Source organism: Microtus ochrogaster, linkage group LG8 (assembly GCF_000317375.1).
Source record: "Microtus ochrogaster isolate Prairie Vole_2 linkage group LG8, MicOch1.0, whole genome shotgun sequence".
NCBI lineage: Eukaryota > Metazoa > Chordata > Mammalia > Rodentia > Cricetidae > Microtus > Microtus ochrogaster.
Window position 1 is genome coordinate 7,779,517 of NC_022033.1, and position 11,218 is coordinate 7,790,734.

The 11,218-nt window shown below is 44.8% G+C and overlaps 1 protein-coding gene across 1 annotated transcript in view; it reads right to left on the minus strand.

The window, feature by feature from the left end:
• The window catches only part of Dok5 (docking protein 5), a 147,959-nt gene that overhangs the window by 44,797 nt on the left and 91,944 nt on the right, over positions 1–11,218 (minus strand). The window contains exons 3-5 of the mRNA XM_005362822.2: positions 4,499–4,613; positions 4,262–4,381; positions 1,421–1,610 (exon numbers count right to left, since the gene is read on the minus strand). Coding sequence (XP_005362879.1) covers positions 1,421–1,610; positions 4,262–4,381; positions 4,499–4,613 — 425 coding nt within the window. The remainder of the gene's footprint in view (positions 1–1,420; positions 1,611–4,261; positions 4,382–4,498; positions 4,614–11,218) is intronic.

Consider the following 11,218-nt stretch of genomic DNA (forward strand, 5'->3'; position numbering starts at 1 on the left):
TTTTTTTTTTAGAATGTTGTGAAAACACGAAATTGATCATATTCCCCAAAAGTACCTGTGAAATACTCGGGCTCTGATTAAAATGAGGTAAACTGACTGGGAGGGATCATTATTCTCCACTTATTCACTTGAGTTAGAGGCTTGGGCAGTGTTCAGAACTTCTGTTTCCCCCTTTAAATCAATATCACTCCCTGTAAAAGAGCTATCAGATTTAAGCCATGACCTTCAATACTCTAACCTGGCTGTTACAACTGCACTGTAATGTTAAGGCACACACAGACGACCTTACACTCCATTTTTAAGACAATGCTTTGATCAATTCTTTGAGATTCCATTCATGCATTTTGATCTTTTTAACTTCTACTCCTCCGGATGCACCCCAGCTTCCTGTCTCCCAACCTATGGCTCAACTTTGTGTCTTCACCCTGGTGTTTTATTGCTGTTGTTTCTGGTTTTGCTTAACAAATAACCCATCATCCAATGTGTGCTCTTTAGATGCTCCTGGGCGTAAGGGGTCTACCTACCAGAAGACATGCCCTGAAAGAAAACTGACTCTTCCTCTGCCTGAGGCCACCCATCACCCACAGTTCTTCAGTTAGGGTCATGGTTTGTGAAGCTTTCTCCTTCCGGTGCTAGAATGTTGATGGGCTTGTAGTTCTTAAAGCTTGAGTCATTTGAAATTTTAAAATACAAAAAGGGGGTTGGTTTTTTGTTTGTTTGTTTGTTTGTTTAGTTTTGGGGGCTGGAGGGATTTTGCTTTGTTTTGTTTGTTTTGCCTTTAAAAGGAACCTAAACTCAGGGAGGAAGCGCTGTGGGCGGGGAGGTAAAATGTAACACTGACCAAAGGGATCTTTTTGTAGGCCATGATGCTCCCAACTGGCACCTGTATCCCCTTCACTCCCACATTTGCCTCTAACAGGAGCAAGGGGGACCCTGAAAGGGCTCAGTGGGATAGCAACTAGCAAGCTTTAGAATCCAGCATTTCCAGCATGTCTGACATTTGTTAAAGAGTAAGCAGACTGCAACCTGTAAAGTGTCAGGGATCCGTCCTAGCATGTACGATCTACCCTGCCAGTTCACATACAGTAGTGAACCTCGAATTACAACAAGGAAGCTGCTCACACGACAAGGAACAGGCCTCTACTCAGCTTAACCCAGTCCGTGGTACAGTTTACCAGCTCAGCTTCAGTTTGGGGCATGCCATCAAATCAAGGAATGAAAGTTCATGTCATATCTGTGACGTGTTAGAATCCTGCCTAGGAGTGAGGGGATTTGGCTGTCCGAACACCATGCTATCATCTTTCCATAAGACCAGAGTTTATGAATTTTCTGAAGCAAACTTCTGGTCCAATTCCATGTCCTGAACCTGGAAAAGGGAAGCAGACGCCAGACAAAGATGTATAAAAAGCCACACACTTACCTCCCTGCCTCAAAAGTGAACCACGTGGTGTCACGTCCATACCGCCGCAGGGCACTTAGCGGCCAAGAGATGAGTTTGACTCTGGGATTCTGGATGTCCCAAAGACAGATGTACTCATATGTTATCTGCAAGGCACATTCGCCATGTACATCTAAGTTAGGAGATGGCATCAAATACACATTGAATCTCTCTGGGAGAAAAACAAAAGGTTAGTCTAAAATCCCCAGGAATGAAACAGCAAAGACATCGTAGGAATACAGAAGCATTTAAAAAATATGTACATGCTACGGTTTGGTGGAACATTCAGGAAGATAAAGGTTACAAATGAGATTTTAAATGCAGATGCTATTACATGGCATAATGATACACTCTGCGTGTCAACACACACTGAACACTATTGACATGAGCAAAGATCAGTTTTAGACATTTTCAGTTTTTATCATTAAAAAAAAAAGGTATGCCAATAAAAGACCAGAGCAATGTAAGCACTCAGAGCAGAGTTTCCCTGCTGAGCACACTTTAATTGCACCTACAAAGGTACAGGAGCGCAAGGATGGGCTTCTGATCTGTGATCCTAAAGTAGCATTAACCAGTTTGCAGTTTCTATAATCAACCGAATAAAGCTGTACCCCGAATTATGGAATCCACACTTCACAGAAACAGCGTGCAATTAGCTGACCAACAGCTGTGAAGATGCCAAGGGAGATCCTTAAAAAGAGTTTTAGCAAAGAACTTTGTTTAGCCAACTCTGGGAAGAGATAGCCATGTGTTTCCTGGAGTGACTGTTGACAATGTCACCAAGATTATGGAAACTATGGAAGCTAATTGTAGCTGGTAACTGTAGAGAAGATCTCCCCTGAAGAGTTACACTGTTTTTTATCATTACAACTTAGAAACTTCATTAACAAAAAAAGTTAACAGAGTCAAAAATCTCTAAGTGAAATATGATCAAAAATATTGACATTTACTAGACAATTCTATCTATCCATCCTAGAGTAGATTCCAAACATCTAACAGGACAGTGCGATGCTAACAATATTCTATTAGGAATGGTCTATTAGGAATGATTATAAGAAAAATCATCAAAACTTCCATATTTTATTTGAACTTAGCAAATAATAATATTAAGACTGTCTACATGAGCGGGCTTAGGCCCCTGTGATTTAAGTCTTTTGAATTTATTCTGAACTGTCAATAGTCAAATGATGCATGCTTTCTAGAAACTATTGTGAAACAGCTGTGCCCCTTGAGAGTTCTGGACCATGGATTAAACTGTTTTCAGTAAGTAAGAGGTAAAGGAGACCATCGTTAATGGATTCTGTTAGAGGCAAATTGATTCGCTATAAAAATAAATTAGTGGGGTAGGAGAGAGGTCGGTGGTACAGTGCTCGCCTCTCATGCATTCGGTGAGAAACCATTGTAAGTGCACGGATTTGAACTCCTCCAAAATCAGATTATAAAGTGCTTCCAAAGAACGGTGGAGGTTTTTAAGAGCATGTAACAGGAGAAAACCTGAGCACACAAAGCTGGCAGGCAAAAAGGAAAGCTTAGGCACCGTTCTCAGTTTGACTCACAACCCTGTGTGCTTCTACTGTGCCACAAACACAAACATGTGAAGGCTAAGGGTTGAGCCAGCCATTCTAAAGGATGGCAGCCATCAATCCCTGCCATGCTTTCCGTATGCTGGCCTGTACCCTCAAGGCCCTGGCTTCCTCTTCTCTGCCTGAATGAACCACAGAAGGAAGGTCCAGGCTGGGGTGGATGGCCTTGGTAAATGGTTTCACCCCTGTGTAGCTCCAGTTCTCAGCCTCACTAGAGGCTGCTCTGCCCTAGCCAGCGCCTCCAGGTCCTGATCAACAGCTGGCATGGTGACATATCATGGTCAGTACCGTCCATTCAACATGGGCAAGACCATAAATGTGTCATGAAGACACAGCTCCGCTGGGAAGGAGAAGAGTCTTAACTAGCAGCTAGATGGCTCGCAGAGTGCAATTCCACCTCTGCCCTGTCTGCCATCAATCTAGGCAACCCAGAGCTGCTTCCACTCGGACAAGTGACCATAGGTCAAGTCGGGCTTTGAAGCAGAACCCTGGGATCCAATCAACCCAGTTGTTAGGTTCAGCTATTTGAAGATGGAGCAATTCTTCCAGGCTCACACTATGAATCAACATTGATTTTTGCTAAAATGTTCATGAATATTTTGGTCATTACTATTTTAAAGGATTTATTCCTAGATGGTGTGTTGAGCTGAGTTGGCTCAAGGGTTGAATTTTTCTCATCACAGATTTTTAAGTGGGTTTAAACTCGATGAAATATTCTGGGGGATTAAATTCTATTAAAAACACTGGAAAGTGTTCAAACATATTTTAAGTGAGAAGGCAATGGGGAAGTCATCCCACTTTAAGGCTCGTGCCTTGTAAATGAAGACCCGTGATCACAGTCTGGATTCAGACACTAACTACCACATTTGGAACAAGAAGTTTAGCTCTCTGAGGTTCCGGCTTTCCCCGTGTATAAAATGGGGGAGGTCCTAATACTCATGGGGTGCGGCTCCTCTGCCAATGTCACAGTTGGATGTTCACAAATCACCTTCCATCCAGCGGATGCACAGCGTGGGCCTTCAAATCGCCGACTGAAAACATTACTGTGGGTTCTTTTCTACATCCCAGAACTCTGGAGGATGCCATTCGCTCCAATATTAACGTTGAGGGCTATTAGAACTCACTTTTCCCATACATTTTCCTAACTCACAACTATATAGAATGAGGTGCCCTGTGCTTTATCACAAGGGAATGAAATAGGTTATGAGAGAGACAGGAGGTGAGGGCTTCACACACGTACCACTCTGCTCTCGTTCCACCCCCGTAGCCAGTAAGTCAGGCTCTCCGAGGCTGATGTCATTGATTCTGGTCCCCACACACTCCATCTGGAGAACTTTACACCACTCATCGGCCTCAAGATCTGTGGAAATGGCAGCAACCATGAAAAAGATATATACACACACACACACACACACACACACACAAACACATAGGTATCAAAGGCCAAAGCCCCCTCCTCCACTTGCCGCAAACAAACCTGATTCACAAGCAAAGGTCTTGGAGGTGTCATCATTGAAGTAGATCCCTATAGCGTGTTTCTTGGTGCCCTTTGGCAATCGGGCTACATTTTTCACATTGTTGAGTTCTGTAACCTGAAAAAAAAATCAAGATTTAGAAGTCTGGTCACGTGCTCTGCACAAACACTTCCTACCTACATCCCCAGAGGTGAGACCCAGAGGGCAGTGAGCCCATCGCCTGCGAGCCTCACTTCACAGAACGGATCTGCAGAAATGAAGGCTCAGCATGAATCAGAAGGATGGGAGGTAAGGAAAGGTGGTCCAATCCATCACTAAATTATCACATCTGAGGGAAGGGTCTGGAATCTCAAAAATCATGTCTGTCTTCAAGAGTCAAGCCATATATCACAACTCAGAGAGACCCCATCACAAACTTGGTTTCAACCTCTCTGACTCACCTTAAGCTCCTCGGAGGTCATGGGTCTGGGTCTTAGAGTATGAGAACACCACACAGCACCACCCTGTTCACATCAGTATCAAAGTTGTCCTACTATACATTGTGCCCCTCCCTTCTCACAATCTTAGCTATTGGCACTTACAGAAATCCCTCCCTGCCCTGCCATAGAGGATGCTAATTCATGGTGCTTCTACAAAGGAAGTTCTGCCAGGATGAGGTCCTGTCATCCTGGAGAGGCATGCAAAGAGGAAGGCTTACATGGCTTTTTGGTAAGTATTTATTTAAAAGATAAATAAGCCTTTCACAGTGGCAAGCTTAAACTCCCCTTAACACCCCCTTAAATGTTATACAAAAGAATAAGCCTCCCATCAATCTTAGCCTGCCGTGATGCGGACCACCTCTCCCATCCATTACCCTAAATTCAATAAATGCCTGACTTAAGAAATACCCAGGAAGAAAAATAAACACCCTCCACGGGCACATTAATCTGATCATTTCATTTCCCGGCTTCTTAACCTCCAGTGGCCCTTCTTATAGTATAAATGCAAATTTATCAGCATGAAATGCCACACAGAGATCCTAAGGGGCTTGCCGTACCAGCATCTCCAGAGACTCCGCAGGATATGGCTTATCCTCCATCAGCCACAACCCCTTGGCACTCACTACACACAACTGCTGATTTGGTGTGTGTGTGTTTATTTTTGTGCCAGAACCCAACCTAAGCCATGGACATCTTTCTATAATTATTTATTTGTCTCCCTACTTCCGCTTTAAACCCCAAGAATTCACTGTGCAAACAGTGCACGGTCTCTGCAACCTCGAGGTTTCATTCTGGCATTTTTAAGCAGGAAAGTCAAGGCCGCCAAGATTTCCAGTTACACTTGGCATGAAAACCCCAATCCTGGTGTGCAAATGACCATGCCAGCCAGCCCTCTGTGTCTCCTGCACACTTAACTCTCCAATACACTTCCACCATGTCTCCAAGCTTTCTATGGCCTAGCCAAACTGGACCCCACTCTGTTCAAGAACTGATCGTGTGGCTTCCAAGGCCCAGAGCCTTGCCTCCTCTCCAGCTACTGCCCTCCAATCATCCCCAAATCTTAATTTAGATCTCAGTTACTCACTGGTTCCCTCCTGGAAACACCACCCCAATATTCAAACTCCCAAGCTACCCAATACGTATCTCCCATGGCTTCCCTCTTGACCAGCTACATGACTGATTGGTTTAGTTCTTCTCTTGCCTAAGGAGAGTCAGCTCCATATGGCAGGCACTGTACTTATGCTCATCATTGTCTCCCAGGTCTAACACAGAGCTCATCTTTAGGGAGCTGAGCAAGACCTAAGTGAGCTGAAATCCCAGTGAATGTATACCATTGACATGAGCACAACCTTGCCCAGAACTCCAAGGCCTCCGACTCATGGGACATTTGCAAAGTCAGTTCCCCATATGGGCCAGGCTCAAGGGGGTTGCCTCGGTTCTCAGGGGTCCCAGTATGAGTGTTTATAAGGAGTGGCCATTGTACACAAAGACTAGCAACTGCAGCTAGTTCCTCCTCCCAGATGTTACAGCCTGAGACTGCTCCCCTAAAGAGACCTTCAGACCAACTTGCCCCTTTCCCTAGTGATGTGGTTACTAGACACAATGAGGCTGTAGATGCTGAGGTAGCCAGAACCCCTACCTGATCCCACACAGCTTGTGCATCTGTGTGCCATTTCTTCACTCCCTTACTGCCCCTATTGAGGGTTTTATGACACAGATCTTGTCCTCTGGTGGGTAGTCACTCAATATATGGGCTCTATGAGCAAAAGACTAAACTTGCCTGCAGATTTATCTTGGAAGTCTACTTTTCCTGGGAAGACTGCCCTGACCCCCATGTGAGTTTGTCATTCCCTTTCCTAAGCTGCCATACATGGGACTTGAAGCTCTACCTGATTTTCTGCTGTCATAATGTGTCATAATACCTATCTCTCCAACTCCCAGAGAGACCTGAGGCACTTGAAAATGACTTTCCGATGGATGGCTTCAAAGAAAAAGGACCGGACCATGGAGCAGCACATACCGAACCTCCTCATAAGTCAAATTCTGGCTTGAGCATTTCTGGAGCACATGCCTGTTTGAATCATCATAAAAGTCTCAGAGCTGGGTGTCAGTATTATCAGCAATATTTATAGGTGGAAACCGAGGCTAATAAAGATTAAGATCATACAACCAAGTTTGTTGAAAAACTGGCAGAAATAAGACATGGAGCAGGCAGATGAGGACTCTCGTCTCACCTTGGACATGGGCCACCACTTGACAGCCTTCAGCCTCCAGAAGTCACCTCTAGCTTGCAAGTATTTGTCTTTTTAACATGGCTTCTTGCCTTGGGGAAGCAGGTAGGGCATGCATGTGCCAGCCTGTAGACTGGCCCTCCACTGAGACATTACTTAAGGGAAGTATGAAACACAGCCATGACTTTGAGATATGTTGCTTCATTACATATCCATTAAGGAGCCAAGAGGAAGACATAAGTCACCGGAAGCAGCCAGGAAATGCAGGGGAACTGCATGAGTCAGAACACAATTACCCATTCTGGAAATTGGTTTTGGTAATAAGGAAAATGACACCGCCCCCGCTCACGGCTCCAGGGAGGAGAGTGAGTGTTCACAGGGCAGGCAGGGTCAGGACTGCGCGTGACAGAGGACAACTGGCTTCCAAGGCAGTCGCATATGCCAAGCTCAGAGCCATACTTCACTGAGCATGTGCACACACCCCTGCACACCCCCATCCACATACATAGATGCCTTACTTTCAAAAGAGCTGCAGTCTAGACAAATTCATGACTGACCCTTGCTCAGCATACATGCTAAAGACTATGGTATGTCCCATCCACAGACACCTTTCTGCCACATGAGACTTTCAGAAATGCATTTACTTTTTTCATCTTCTTCTACAAATGACAACACTGAGGCAGAATGGGCGAGCGCTGTCCCTTTTACAAACTCTTTGCACTGGATGAATGGGTTTTTTGCCGCAAAGATGGGTTTTGATAAGGTCGCAGGGTCTTTTTTTTTTCATCTTTTACAAATGACAACACTGAGGCAGAATGGGCGAACGCTGTCCCTTTTACAAACTTCACACTGGATGAATTGGTTTTTTGCCACAAGATGGGTTTTGATAAGGTCGCAGGGTCTTCTTGGATATAACAGCTATTTAACAATAGAGCTCAGGACTTGTTTCTAAACAGCCAAGGCTACTGCCACAGAGTTGTTAAGTCACCTCAGAGAAGACTGACCACAGAGCCTAGACTAGAGGTGTGACTCATTCCATTAGCCTTCAGTGTGACTTTCTTCACTGTCTGTATTAGCTTCCTTTCTGTTGCTATGATAATTGCCCTGACAGAATCAACTGAAGGGAGAAAGGCTTATTTTGGCTCCTGGTTGCAGAAAGGTTACTGTCTATCATGGTAGGGAAGATAGGGATGATGGAGCCTGAGGCCAACTCACAACATTGCTTTAGCAGCTCAAAATCAGAGAAATAACAGGAAGTATGGTCTGTCTGCCAAACTCCAAAGCCCACCCCGAGAGATGAACTTCCTCCAGCAAGACTCACTTTCTAAATATCAGTAACCTTTCCAAATGACCGAGTGTCAAAGCACATGAGCCTATGGAGGATTTTCACATTCAAACCACAGCCCAGTCGTTTAAAAGTCTCGGGAGCTGTGGGTCTTGTTCTTTTGCAGCAGAAAAGAACTTTCATATTAATCAGGTTCTCTGCTGAATTAACTGTATATGTGGTATAGCCTTTGTGTATTGATTGCTAGATAATACACATGTTAGATTCTTCAGCATGTAACAGTATCAAGGAGGACACCGCTCAGTTTAGCTGAAGAAGAAACATGGCCCTTCCCTAAGCATCTTCCTTGCACCCATCCATGACCCACACTATCTGATCTTTGGTTTGTCTTCTATCCATCTACTCATTCTTTATTTTTAGTTCTTAGCACTTATTCTGAGTCAGGTCTTGGTGGCAGGCAACATTACTACCCTCCTGGAACTTAATCTCCCATAAGTAAAGAAACATAGCCGCTCCTAAGGATAAAAATATGCTGTAAGGGCACGGGCTACCAAGTTGTGATCTGTGCTCAGGAAACTTCTTCTGATCTTTTCCTTTTTTAACCTTTTATTGATTCTTTGTGGAGCTCACATCATGCATCCCAAACCCACTCATCTTTCCATGCCCTCCCTTCCACCCTGTGCCCTTGCCACACCCCCAAAACAAAATTTAAAACTAAAACCAAACCAAACAAAACAACAAAAATAAATAAGAAAATAAAATCTAGGGGAGAAAGCTGTAGTGCAGCCCGGTGAGGCACATGGTAGACCCTTTAGTCCATACATCTTTACTTCTATACGTTCATTGCAATGAGTCATCTGTCTGGTTCAAGCATCTGCTTCTGCTATACTTTCTATGCTGGGACCTCACTGGGGCTCCTCTTGAATATCCTACTGTTGCCTTGTGTCATGGGGAGCCTGGAGCCTTGCATCTGTATTTCCGGCCCCTTCACATGCTCCAGAAGTTCACAAATGAGAAGGGTGTTGGGATGAGCTACCTGGCGGGCTCCTGGAGGACACACAGAGCCCTGCCAGAGTGGGAAGACTTCACCCATGAACTGCTTGGTGGTTCATCTACTATTCTTTTATAAGGGGCTAAAGACTCTCTCTCTCTCTCTCTCTCTCTCTTCCCTCTCTCTCTCTCTCTCTCTCATTGATTGATTGATTGATTGATTGATTGATTGATTGATTTAAGAAGAAAGTATTGAAACAGAGACCCAAAGGCGTCATGGAATGGCTCTCATGATGGCTGAGCCCAAGTAGGCAGAACATAAGAAACAGCCAGTTTCCCTGAGGTAGAAACCAACTTATTCGACAAGGACTGCCTACGACCTTTGACATTAATTCTTTCCTTTCTTTACATCTGCATTCCATTCCAGAATAATCCAACCTCACAGACACCATGCATCTGCCCACAGAACTTCCTCAGACCGCTGTGCAAAACCAGCAGCTCGGACAACATCTCACAACTTTGTCCCCTATCCAGCCAAGACTCCTATGGTCACTTTCTTCTGTGACATGTGGTAGAAAAGCACAGCATGCAAATAAATATACAGCGTAAAGCTGCCTGGATGTGGTCCTCTTCAGGACATGCATGTCCAGGGAAGGGTATGGAAATACGCATGCATGCATAGACTAATATATTTATTCCTAAAATAGGAGCTTATACCACAATGATGCAACAAAAATAAGTGCGAAAAAGGGGGGGGGAGTAGGTCTATCTTGAATATGGATATTTAGCATTTTATATCCCATTTCATGTTTTAATTCATTTTGACCAAGGTAAGCCTGATATACAGAGTCAGCTAGATGCACTCTATACGGGTATGTGTGTCCTTTAAAATTACTGCATAGATTAGCTGTTGTTCTCCTACATGTGGAGTAAACCCATGCCACTGAGTTCTGAAGTCACCTGTCAGCAAACAGCTTAGACCTCGACCCCTTCCAATCACATCCACACTCTGGTGCCTCCATCATGGCCGCCACAATCCATGCCCAATTCTTGTGAAATAGCGCCCTGATTTCTGGCTGTCGTGTCTCCTTTCCATGTTGTGTGTGCTGTCAGTACAGCTGTCAGTCACGCCTTCCCCTCTTCCCTATACATCCCAGAATGAGACTCTTGCCTGGGGCTTTAGACACAAGTGAAAAATCTCCTGATTCATATCGCAGCCCTGAAACGAGGGGAAAGACCACCAGCTGTTATTAGAGGGGTTCTCAGCCGAAGGTCCCCAAACCAGACAGCAGGCTCCTCCACAGACGAGTATCTTCTCACTCTAGGTAACCAGCGCCAGCCTCTCTAGACTATGAGCAAGTCAGGAACGCCCAGCATCTTCAGGCTACGACCACAGGTAAGCCACACGTCCCCTTTGGAATCGCAGTAGGAGGAGCATTTCCCCACGGCAGCTTCCCATCCACTCCTGCCCACAGCACCATGACTAAGCCTAAGAGCTGGTCCCAAACGGAGTTATCTCCCACTCGGTTCTCCACACTTCTCGTTGATTCCAAAGCCATACTGTTTATCCTGACGGTCTTCCCTAACAGAAATCTAGCTTAAATCTGCCAAAACCTTTGCAATCTCCTAAGGCTGTGAAGACTCATTTCTGATACACCCCTTGTTCTAACTGATGTGTAATTATTCCCACTGGGGATGGAAGAAAAGTTAGAGGCCAAAGCCACTCTGTCTGTGTGC